General features: G+C 39.2%; 1 protein-coding gene across 2 annotated transcripts in view; it reads left to right on the plus strand.

The window, feature by feature from the left end:
- Positions 1–13,249, plus strand: part of ddr2a (discoidin domain receptor tyrosine kinase 2a) — a 23,933-nt gene continuing 10,684 nt past the window's right edge. For both annotated transcript variants that reach the window (XM_068320188.1, XM_068320189.1), the window contains exons 1-2: positions 1–167; positions 10,215–10,328. In XM_068320188.1, coding sequence (XP_068176289.1) covers positions 10,232–10,328 — 97 coding nt within the window. In that variant the 5' untranslated portion in view covers positions 1–167; positions 10,215–10,231. The remainder of the gene's footprint in view (positions 168–10,214; positions 10,329–13,249) is intronic.

The following is a 13,249-nucleotide window of genomic DNA, read 5'->3' on the forward strand; positions in this document are numbered from 1 at the left end:
GTGTCTTACACCAGGCCAATGAGCTGTAGAGAAGCAACTAACGGTTGGAGAGAAACAGAGAAAGAGAGAGAAGGCTCAGGTCATAGCAGCCAGACGTTTTGACTCTCCCTGGAATACCCTAAAACCATCTCTGAACAAATGGTCTGAACGGATAAGTCCTCTCAGAAGTAAGTCATCCTTCCCTTTCATACTGATTTGTAAATGTTACCTCTCTACAGCCACGATTTGTGATTCTTCAACCCTCTTCTCTTGAAGTCCGTGATTCCACCTTAAAGTTTGCTTGAAATGTTTCTTAGTGGGATCTCTAGCCGCATGAACTCCATGTACTGTTTGTGTTAAGCAGCTGCCATCAGATCCCTGTGTTGAATAAAGTCAGCCGGACTTGTAGGAAAAGTTTGAAGACATTTTGCTTCTCTTCCAAGAGGCCTCTCCAGTTCTCTGTTCAGTTCTACAGAAAAGAAGAATCCTCACAATTTTTTTCCTCCAACTCCAGCTGACTTTATTCTACACTGAGATCTACCATGACCTGGATGAGTGAGAATCTCCACAGACATCCAGCTACCATTAAAATGTGAGTCTGAAGGAGCAGACAGAGACAAGTCATGCAGTTCTGTAATTATCTCCCTCTCTTTGCTGCACGTCCAACTGTTTCAGACTGAGAGCCCAGTTTTACTCTCCTGCCGCTGGATCTGATTTATTTTAGTATTTTAAGACAACATTTTAAACATCAGTTTAACTTTCTTAATGCGATAAAATAATTAAGAGAAGCTTAAATCATAAACGTTTTAACACAACAGAGACATGTCGGATATTTAATGTTTTAAACTGTCTGGATGTGTTTAGTGCATCAAACAAATGCCTCTCAACTGTATTTTTACAAGCACTAAAAGTAGCTGATGTGAAAATCATGTGACTTTTTAGAGACATTTTTGCTTACTTTCTTGTGGTGGCTTAGCTTGAAGTATACTTCTTCCTTTATTCTCCTTGATGGTTGTGTAGGCTTTGTCAGTTTACTGTGGCCAGCTGATGAAATGTTGAATACCAGGTATAACGTTCCTTCTAGTCACAGAGGTGTTTGGTAGGCGGTATGTAGGTGTCCTCCTGTGGTATGTGGGTTATAGATGTCCACACAGAGGCCTCTTAGGTAACTTTACTTGACACTCATCTGAAGAGTTGAGAATACCAATGAGCACACTCAGGAGAGACGGCGCTGATGAATGGGACAATTGTTTTAGAGTTTAAGGTGATCCTAAGGTCATGTTTGATGTGCTTTTATCGATACGCTACATCTACCTGAATAATACCTGAACCTTTTCTTTTCTCCCGTTTTCAAAAAAAAAATTTTTTTAATTGCGTTTGGAATTTCATGATAATTGCCTCTGATAATATGTTTTTTTGGAAACAAATACCTTGTGTATTTGCAGAATTACCAAAAAAGTTATGAACAGATTTCAATGACATTGTTGGAGAAGGGGGTGTGATCTAAGCCTCATACCTTTTCAGATTCTAAGGAATGACCTTTTTGATTTTGGCCTAAAACATCTGTTTTTGGGGGGCTCTTTATTACTTATTATTTATTTTTGTTTCTAGATCTATTCGTAATGCCTCCAATGATTGGAAAAAAAATACACATCAATGTTTTATGTGGATAAGCTAAGATCAGGGTGCAATTTGTCAAAACAAAAAAAAACCAGAGGAGAGGGATGGGGAAACTAAAAGTAAAATAACAAAAACTCTGGTACACCTTATGTCTAGGCGCACTTTGATCGCCACTGTTAGATGACTTATAACAGTATTAGAGAATGGGTTTTTCCTTTAAGGCATGTTTTTGTGTGCTTTCCTGGATGGATGGATTCTTAGGAAACCATTTTTATCTGTCAAAAGCAGGAAAGAAGGACTTATTGCTTATGACAGGGGAAATATGAAATGCCTGTGGTGGATGTGCGAGGGGAGTGGATAATGTGCTCATATTTAGTGCTTTTTATTTGTTAAGACAGTTGGAGATTCGATCCAACACTATTACTCCATTATCTGTCTGTAACTTGATATCTGGTGTATACACATATTTATTTAGGCTGAAGCACACACTCACAGAGAGATAGAATGAGAGTACAGAGGAACCACAGAAGAGTGTTTCATCTCTGCATCTATCTGAGATGTCATTTCAATTAGCAACCCTTCCCTTCAGCGTTTGGAGACTCACTGACATCCTCACATATGGACCCTAATCACGCACCACAGCAAACGCTATAATTCCAACCCCACATTCAAAAACACTGGAGACACCCGGTGCTTACGAATCTCAGCTGTAACTCGACACAGATGTTTGTTTGGAAGTGTTGTCAAATCGATGCTTCTGGGGAGAGCGAACCAGCTGTGCACTCGCTAGCTGAGGGCCATGCTGTAATTTGGTATAAATATCATCCCCTAAATACTACAGTGTTGACTTTGTATCCCATAGGTGCTTGAACTTTGACCCTGCCTGAAGCATCATCACCCAGTGTTGGAGTAGGATTAGATTACTCTTTGCCTGCAGCAGACAAAGTTACTTCTGAGTTTGAATAGCTTATTTGTCTTTGTTTAAGGGACTATCTTCAAAAGTGTAGTGACAAAAAATGGCATCTTGTGTGATACTTTCCATTATTCAATAAATAATGATGTTCAGTTTAGCTTAACATTTTCATTCAGACTACAGAAACGGCTGCTCAGGTCAGGAAACCAAGTAATTGCAGAGGACCTGACGGATAGATGAGTGTTCAGTGCCAAACTCGTCCTCTGTGTTTCCACACGTGGCATCATTTTCTCTCTCATTCTGTCTTGTTTACAAGCAGAAGTCTCATTTTGTTTGTTTTCTGAAACATATTATCCGTCTGTCCACCACGACGTCTCTCCGTTTCCCCCGTCTTTGCTAATTACAGGCTGTTCGGACAGATTTGAGGTCACATTTTAACATCAAAAGAACCTCAGGACATGCTGCAGGCTGCCGCCAGCCTGGGCAATGAATGACTTGTCAGTTCTGACGTTCCGCTATATTAGAAGCATGTGATGGTAATAAAATACATTACTATTCTACATATTCAACCAGGGGTTTCCGTCCTATTTGGGTAAAAAAAAGTACTTTCCCAAAAACTTCTCGGATGCTTTTATTATAGTAAATGTTCAAATGATTCATTATCCAACAAAAAACTTGAATATAAGTAGCCTCATTAGTCATCTTGCAAACCATCAAATAATATAATCATTTTGATGGGGCTCTACCTTTATTTTGAAAGGTGAATTAGCATTACCTGCACAGACTCATTCTTCCTGTAAGATAAGATATTTTCCTCATTGAAGGTAAAGCTTCCCATAAATTGAAATGTGTTGAAAGGGCATTGCTGTGAAAAAACAGTCGGCCTCCTCCTGTTTTCTTCGCTTTTTGTGAAGGACAAAAAATTGGATACTTAACTCAACAGCGTCAAGAGGTTTTTAGAAGCTAAATCCACAAAACTATCAAACTGTGTTCATAACTGGTTCCAGCTGCACTCAGACACGCCCAGGCCTGATGACTACCAGCCCTGTGAAATCAAATCATCTCTTAAATAGACCGTTTTCAGAAGCGGGAGGTGGACCAGTGGGTCTCCCCAGTACAACACATTGATTCAATCAAAAGACGAGGAGGAAGATGAGTAAAGCACATCAGTCTGGGTAGGGTTACAAAGCCACAGTGAGACACATTACATTCAAATGATGCATCAATTTTCATCTTTTGTTCAAATCTTTTCTAAATAAAAATTTGGTACTTTGCCATAACTTGTGTTCTTTGGTGATTCACAATTTAACACAATTATCAGGTAAAATGTTTGTTAAAAATGTTGGTATAAAACCATCTATCCATCCATCCTTCTTCTTATCACTGTTTTATCTGCTGTCGTGGGTCACGGGGAGCTGGAGCCTATCCCAGCTGGCTTAGGGCGTGAGGCGGGGGAAACTCCAGGCGCGACCATTTATCCACAAAATCCAATCAAAGAATACAGCTTCATTCAAGTCCATTCAAAATCTTGATGACTCCAGTAATCCAAAGGATCTGTGAAAGAATTAATGGAAGAGCAGCGAGGCAAAAATCACCGCAAAAATCACCAAAAATAACCCTGAAGAAAATTAACACTCATCTGAAAAGCTTTCATGGAGAATTATCTATAAACCGATGAGTTTAAAGTAGGGTCCTGTACATCAAAATCAGCTTTCTGTGAAAAGAACATTAAACACACAGTTAAATGTAATGTTGTGTGGATACTTCACTGCTTAAGGGCCAGGTGGAGGGCTTTTTTACATGTGGTAATTGGGTGCTAAGAGTGCTGGTATTTGTTAAGCCATTTTAAGCTTTGTTTAAGAATACAGGTGGAGTTTTTCTGTTGAAAATGAAGCCAGCACTTCTGGTTTTAGTTGAACAAATAGTCTTGCTTTAAAAAAAAAAGAAGAAGAAAAAAGATCTTGGCTTGAACTGGTGTTTTCCCAACCTGACAGTGTAGCTTTAAAGTTCAGGGCTGGATTTTCAATCAAAATGGATTTCCATTCAAAAATATTTTTTTAGGCTGTAATCTTTACATAAGAAACTCAACCTTTGTCTCAGTTTGATATTCACACGGAACATCTATGAGCTTTTGTTGTGGTATTTATTTGATTCTGTATGTAAACTAAATACAATGCCGACAGCCTGGGCTACTGCCCCCCCCCCCCCATGGATGCTAAACATTAGCTCGTAGCATTTACGAGTTCCTGCACACCGGCACGTGTGCTCCTGCAGAGAGAAGTGGAAGTGTAAATCACCTCCCTCAAAATCTGAACCACTGAGGCCTTACAATTAATCCATGCTTAGTAAAGACCCACAATATCAGCTCCTGCACTGATGGATGTGAAAGACAACACGCCAATGGATTTCAAGCAGTTCAGCTCAGCCAGAGGAGCATTACACCAACTTGACCTTTCAGTGTTTGGGTTCATATGCTGCCGAACTATTGCTTACCAAGCAATGTCTTGTTTTTATCCAGTTCATCATGAAGTAACATTCAAAAACTGCTCATATGATATCTTAATTTGGTGTTTAGACTGGAACAATTCTCCCCACAATAGAGTATTGTTTTCTGTGCAGCACGCTCTTCCAGTCAAGGAAATTTAATTACTTTGTGTGTGTGTGTGTGTGTGTGTGTGTGTGTGCGTGCGTGCGTGCGTGTGTGTGTGTGTGTGTGATTCTCAGATTTTATTGCATGTGTGTTTACATGGCTCCACCTGGGTCTGATTGGGAATGTGAATCGGATCTCATGCATTCCCATAAAAATAAAATATCCATGATGACATGATACAGTTTTCGGGGGGGGGGGATATAATAGAAAACACATGTGGATGGTTACGGTGCACAGTGTACACACACACGCACGCACACACACACACACACACACACACACACACACACACACACACACACACACACACACACACACACACACGCACGCACGCACGCACGCACGCACGCACGCACGCACACACACACACAGAGAGAGAGAGAGAGAGAGAGAGAGAGAGAGAGAGAGAGAGAGAGAGAGAGAGAGAGAGAGAGAGAGAGAGAGAGAGAGAGAGAGAGAGAGAGAGAGAGAGAGAGAGAGAGAGGATTCTACTCTGCATTTGAAACATCTCTGAGGAGAAGCTGGCAGTCAAGTTAGGATCTAGTTTCTTGCTCAAGGATACTTTGGCATGTAGACTCTCATAATGTCGTTTAATTTTATTACAGATTGATGGTTGGTGATGCACCATTTCAGACATTTATCAGGTCAAATCTTTGGTTTATTACCATGTATCCACAAAATCAATTATATTTCTTCAACTGTAGTTTCTGTTTAGTGCTCACTAGTTAATATCACCAAACTAATGTGTTTGGCTCCTAAACAAATGCATCATAGCATTTAACTGTAGTCATCTTTAAAAAGATGAAGTCAGTGAAAAACAATTAATGCATCATGACTGTAAAGTACACTGCTTTCATTTATTTATCCTCCATTCATTTATATTCGTCAGGAATATGAGTAATGGGTAAATTGAAATAGAATCCACCATTTAATACCTTATGTTTAACATAAAATGCGAACTTTCAATAGAAGCTACTTTATTAACGTGAATGAATTCTTTTTACATTTCATATTTTAAATGACATGCAGTCAGAGTTCAACAGAAATCATGACTCATGTTCGATTAAAGGAACTGAGATTCAGACCTCTCTGCTGCCTCCATTCTTTCTCTCTGGAGTTTTACATCTCAGGACAGCTTTTGGCAGCTGGATGCTGAATGGCTGAGTTGTTGTTGACTCTCTTAACCTCAGCTGGTTGCTCTCTCTTCTCATGTAAAGCCTCGAGTGTTGACGCTGCTGTGTGATAGGGTCAGGGAACAGAGCCAGGTAAACCTGTGTGTTGACTTTACGGGCTTTCCCAGGGTGCAGGACCTGGTGGTTCACCAGGATTACTCTGTGTGCTGCGCTTGACCCTCCCATGATAATCTCATTATTTATAGACACAACACAAACAGAAAACTAAATTAAACAACTGTCCTGTTTGCGATGGGAGAATTGTGTTGGAGGACATGACAAAGAAGCACTGAGGGAGAGAATTCAAGCAGCAAGAAATCTTACTTTTCCCCAGAGTTTTACAAATCTGGAATTACCAACACATTTGAAAGGGAGGAACAGAACACTTATAAAAAGTGTTGCATCAGTGTGGGCTTCCCGGTTGAGCTGTGTGGGCTGGTGAGTTTCTGAGTGGAGTATCTGATCTACAACACTTCCTGAACTAGCCAAGAGGGAGCTCATATTTATGGGGCACAGGCATTTTTTTCCCCCCTCAGGAGTTAACATTCAAGACAATAGTTGTTTTATTCAGGAATGTTCTTGTCCAAAGTGATACAATAAACTCTGCTAGCTGCCACTAACATCTTGTGTTTATAATAAGCTGTCTGGATTCAAACAAAGTGCTTGTCAAAGTTTGTTCTGTCTGTAATCCTTCATGCCTGTCCAGTCTGACTGGTGCTGCAGTCACACTATCCCTGAAGAAACGTGGACCTGGGAGAGATTGATTCTCTGTGTGAGGTCATTAACTACCAGTGGTCCATAGATACAATCACATTCTGTTTCATTTACCACACAAGGTTTATTTCTTTGAATAAATGTAGGTTTTTGATTGTTAATGCAACTAATTTCAAATTAATTTCATTTTGTTTCACCTCTAATTTATTGATCTGTATTTTCACACCACATGCTCCCACATGCATTATATTTCAGTTTTTACTACCAGATACACAAAATGTGAACTACGCCAGACTGTCTCTGACTCTAATTATCCAAATGTGTTGCTTTAAACAAAGGAGGGAGGACTGATGGTCTTTTGTGGGACCACCACAATCCTGTTTCTGAATTGACATCGTTCATATTGTTTTTGATACTCAACATTTCCATCATGTGACTGCTGGTTACGCTACACGGTTTGCTCTGAGATCGAAACAGAAAACACAAGCTCTAATGGTCAATAGTTAGAAAGTTTAGAAGTCATTACGTTTTCTCTCCTGTGGGAGTGTCTATAATGTTTTGCATGTCTATAAATGACTGGATCTGAACTCACAAGCCTTGAAGATGCCCCCATGGCGCTTGAAAGTCTTTAAACACACCTCACAGAGCATTGTTTTAATTACTGTAATTTATTCATTGAGTTCAAAAAAACTAGTGTTGTTGTAAGTCACAGCTGTTTAAATCAAATTCTTAAGAGAAATATATTTTCAAATATAAAGTTGCAAACACTTATTATGTATATCTGCTTAATATGTATAAATTGCAAATTCTTTACCAGGTCAGCTACGTAAGCAGCACTGAGCTTGTTCTATGCAAATACCATCTTAAATTAAGTTCCATTTTCTTTGACCCTTTTCCTCCCCGGCAAGTCACAGCTGAATCCTGCCACTCTAGTATTGAAAATCAAATTTATTTGAGTTTATCTTAGTGATTATCTCTTTTTCAATTATTCAACACCACTTTGTATTAATTCTTGTGACTAACTTTTTGTTTTTGCTTTTTTCTAAATTTTCCATATAATAGATATTTCATCCTGAGCTCCAACAGATCTGCGTATCACAATATAAAATTGCTAAACATCTGAAAATTATCTTTCTCATCCTTAGATCCTTACAAAATAGAGAAAACTGGTTATCAATATATGCTTTACTACTGATGTTTCAATTTTGTATCTGGATTCGACAGATTGTTCATAGCATGATTTTTGTAAAATAGTGAACAGTATGGAAAATGGGTGAAAACTAGCAAACACACTAGCGTGCTTCTTGAGTCTCCAAGTGTAGGTCAGTCTAAAGGTCAGTCCTCCTCCCTGATACAACACAGGCAGCCTTTACATGATAAACACACTTTTAACTTGTAAATACGCTAAAGCCATCAGATGTTTGTGTTTCATTAGCTATGGGAGGCCAAGTAATTTAAGATTAGCGACCCAATGGGAACTGGCTGTAAACTGAAGCTACAGGATGTGGATATGAGAAAAGAAATAAGCATGTGTGAAGGCACAAAGAAAGAGGCAAGTCATAACTCAGTTATTTTTTCAAAATTTAGTGGGTGGACCATCAATGCTGGACCTAAATTAGCCTGAGTTTGTGCAGGACTGCAGTTGCTTTAAAAGTGAAGCAGATCTCACAAATATGCATGAGCTCGAAATCAACAGTTTTGCATTTGTTTCCCACAGACGGCGGGCAGCACATGTAAATCTGCACCTACCATATGTCAAAGGCTAAGGTTTACTGGACTGTGAATACTCAGCATAATGCCTGTGGACGGGGTAAGGTGGTGGTGGTGGGGGGTCCCTGTAGGATGCACAACAAACAAGAAGCATAATGATGACATTTAGTAAGAGGGTAATGCAATCCCTGACAGCATGGGACAGTGTGAGAAAGGCTTGCACTCTATTACACCTGTATTGTGGTATAAACCAGACCAGAGTGCTGCAGCTCTGAGCAGCACACTGCTGATCCCTCTGTTATTCTGACAGGGAAACGTCTTGAAAACATTGTTTTTGGCATCAATGAAAACCAGCAGGCATCTGATACTCATACACTGATGGCTCTGTGAAAATTCCCACAGTGCTCTTGCAGTTTTGTTTTGTGTCATTTGTAATAGGATTTAGATAACCCAGCTTTTATGATGGCTTTTTTTATTTACATTGGAGCTGTCGCACAACTCCAGCTGCCTGCTCCACAAGAAGAATATAAAAAATCATTGAAAGAAACTGTGGAGAACCAACTTTATTTAGAGAATTTTCTCTCCACTAACATTCAAGTGTGTCATTTCCTGCACAATTTAGTTAAGACCTGATTAACGTGCTGCGAACAATAAAACTAACCTCAGTTATATAACAGAGACTTTGAGCCACAGTAAAAAAGGGAAAAAGCTGCTAAAAGCAGTCAACTTGGTCATAACCAGACAACTAAACTGTTAAAGTGAAGCAAAGTTAGAGGAAGCTTTTGCTAAAGTGGGTTAAAGCTATTCAGGCGCTTAACCAGCCCACAGTGTAAACCATTAGTTTTATATGGCGTTTCCTTGTTTGCATGCTTTTTTGAGTCCACCTTTGGGGACATCATGAATGAAATGCGGACAGACACTAACTAGCTCCTCTGCTGCTGGGCTTATTCATCGGTTGGAGGAAGCTGGTCGGCGCTGAAGTCGTCCAGCTGAAGTCATGTCTGTGACTCAGTCTCCCGTCTCTCTCCATCATCTGTCCTGTCGCTTTCATTCATTTGTCATTTGTTCCTACAATTAGTGCATTATGTCAAATTATAAAATAAAAAGCTTCATTTTAATTGCATGCAATTGCAACTACTGAGCCCCTTCTGTCTTGTATAGCTGATATTGAAATATCACCATGGTTAGAATTTAACAAGGCTTCTCTCATAGAACGATAAAGCACTAAATAAATGGAAATTCCATTCGGGTAGCAATTAGTCTGTTTTACTGAGTGCATTAAACTTAAATATTCCCTTTTATATCCAAACAAATGTTTGGTTCCCATGAACACTGAGGAGTAAATACGGGAAAAAATGCATTAAGTCAACATAAAGATGTATTTGTCACCTTTTCAACTTTGTGGTCAAGTAATAGCAGTAATTATATCAACCCCTGTGTTGTCTTTGCCTTTCAGTTAAGAAGTGTGTCTCTATGCATGTGTTTGGGATGAAGCACCTGTGGGACTTCCTCTTCCTCCTGCTTATCCTCCTCTACCTGTTTGGAGTCATCACATCACAAGTCAACCCAGGTAAGTCTGAAGAAGCAAACCGCATTTCTATTCATCTTCCACTTAAGAGAGCTCATATTCAGGAGTTTCGTATCCTGTAAAATTATTTTTGTGAGTTTTGGGTAAGTTTTTGTAATTGAGATTTTGGATAAGTGCTGTTTTGTGGGAGCCATGCGGTCCTCTCTCTTTGGTTTAGCGTCTTTGATCCCAGCATGTAGAACTTTCTCCAGCTCTCCCTCCACTATACGGGGGTTTTTTGTGATGTCAATGCAAAAATAAACAGCTTTTTTTTTTTTTTTTACAAGGAACTGGACTAGCATCATTTGGTGGGCAGCAACACTGTCAAATAGGAACCAGAACCAAAAGTATAATATTGGTTTATGTAGGCGATGTAAAAAATATTTATTATGTTTATTTGATATTTCTTTCTTTGTCAAATAGATAATGACTGTGTACTGAGATCTAAATGGTGACGGTTCTGCCACAGAGGTCACACTGAAGTCATTAAGCAGGGATTAATAAGAAAAAAAAACTGGAAAATAAAACACCCCATCATTTCCACACATTTCTCCAGTCCTCTTACACTTATGAAAGTCTTTAATATAATATTCTATGTCCTTATGCAATTGTAAATCTAATTTCTTTTGGGATTGTGAGCTCTTGGGTGGATATTTGGGTGTCCCTGTCTCTCATTGGTCATAATTGCCAAAGGAAAATCACAACAATACATTATTCAAACAAAGATTTTAATTCTTGCTTGCCTGACATTAACAGTTCTTCCATGTGTACGTACACACTGGAAAACTATCTCTCCATGTTCATCATTTATTTGTTCTTTGTTTGCTCCAAGGGTAACAGGATACAAGGAGGCAGAGTTTCATCAAAAGCTTAAAAGCAGTGAGGAAATAAAGTGAGAAGCTGTGCGAGTTAGAGATCATAAAATGAAGTGAAGTAGTGTTGGTATTCTGTAGTTTCTTCCAAGCTTATATCTCAATGAAAGCTAAATTTCTGACCATTTTAATGACACACGAATGCATCATAGGCAGATGGAAACACTCAGGTTTTCAGTACCAAACTTTTTGACAGTGAATATTTAATGAGGCATTTCATTTCAGCCTCGCATAAGAAAGGGTTTGAATGTTTGAGTGTTGTGGGAGAAACTCCCTTTGCCTTTCTGTCTTCTTACTGTGTTTTTTACAGTGTGTGCATGTGTGTGTGCGTGTGTGTGTGTGTGTGTGTGTGTGTGTGTGTGTGTGTGTGTGTGTGTGTGTGTGTGTGTGTGTGTGTGTGTGTGTGTGTGTGTGTGTGTGTGTGTGTGTGCGTGTGTGTGTGTGTGCGTGCCTGCTCACATGCATATGCCTACATGCACACGCATACTGTGGATCCAGCTAGCCCACTGGAGTCTGTGGCTAGTGCATACCAGACATTCTGACAGCAGGAAAGTCCATTGAAAAAGGCTCTGCCTTTCTTTCTACTACTTGCGTGCACATGTGTGTGTGTGTGTGTGTGTGTGCGTGCGTGCGTGTGTGTGTGTGTGTGTGTGTGTGTGTATGCGTGCGTGTGTGCGTGTGTATGTGTGTGTTTCCCCATTTTTGACCACTCATAAGTCATGGAAAGGACTGTCGGTGCATCTGATCAAGGTCAAAGTTTAGTAAGTTCAACCTTAAAGTTTTGCAACAATAATCTGATCTACGGGGGATTTTTTTTTTTAGAATCAAAAGACTCTCGCCTGTGGTGTCAGGCTGACGTAAAGGAACAGGTTAAATTAACTCATAGTTCTCTCTGATGCTGTAGATCTGCTACAATGAAAAGGGTCACTTTTCCACAGTCTAGAAATATTCATGGCTGAATTTAGTGGAGTTGAGATGTTTAGTGATGCCAACTTTCCCCTGTTTAAAATTCTCAAGCAGTGGAGTTACACCATCCCTGTCTTTTCCATTTTAGGTGTGGAAATGTGCAAAGGGCCTTGAAAGAACAAATATCAAGCAAGCTATTGTTTAGTGTCTGGATCTTTGCAGTAAAATTAAAGTGAAGAAACAAATGAGTGTGTTAGACCTTTATCTGTGCACCCCAACTCTAATCCAAAAACCCACAACTTCAGCAAAAATAACAGTAAAGCATTCTTACGCAATATGTATTTTGCTGTTATTGTTTTATTTAGTCCAATATAATGTTGAGCAAAAAATACCTCATGTTAACACTGCTGCCTTGGTATTTGATGAGTTGATTCAGATTACTGATGTTATAACATGTAATATATATTACATGTTCTATCACAAGACGTTTTAACGCAAAGCCTTTGTGAAAAGAAATGTGTGTTTGTTGTTTCTCTTTGTGATCACATTCCATTACATGCAACTGAATACACTTGTGGTCCACAGAACAAGATGTAAACAGACTAGAGTTGTGTTACCACCTTATCAAGTTGTGGTGAGTGTGTTTACAAACAGTGTGTGTCTTTCTAGCAGACGTAAAGGAAGTCGCTAGAATCGAGGATTGCGGAACAAGAATTGTTGTGAATTGATTTTTTTGTTTTGTTTGCTTTAACAGTCATTTTGATGATGCAAAAATATTACAGTAATGGGGGTTTTGAGAACAAATGAGATCAGTGGGAGAACCAAAACAGTGAAGTTGTGGGCAGAGCTATGATGCAAAAATAAACTAATGATAAAACAGAGCAATTGAAAGCTGCTTCACTGGCTACACATGAAGAATAAAAACCTTTTCATATCACAAGTTTATTATAATATGTATTTAGATATGTCCTCATACCACTTGGAACTTCTATCCCTTCAAGTAAACAAACTGTTCTAACTTTATTAAGATGTAATAAAGCAGGCAGGAAATTTAAAAGCAACACAGCCAAACTGCAGTCTTATAGGTATGGTGTTGCAGTTGTGTGTGTGTGTGTGTGTGTGTGTGTGTGTGTGTGTGTGTGTGTG

Source organism: Antennarius striatus, chromosome 7 (genome assembly GCF_040054535.1).
Source record: "Antennarius striatus isolate MH-2024 chromosome 7, ASM4005453v1, whole genome shotgun sequence".
Lineage (NCBI taxonomy): Eukaryota > Metazoa > Chordata > Actinopteri > Lophiiformes > Antennariidae > Antennarius > Antennarius striatus.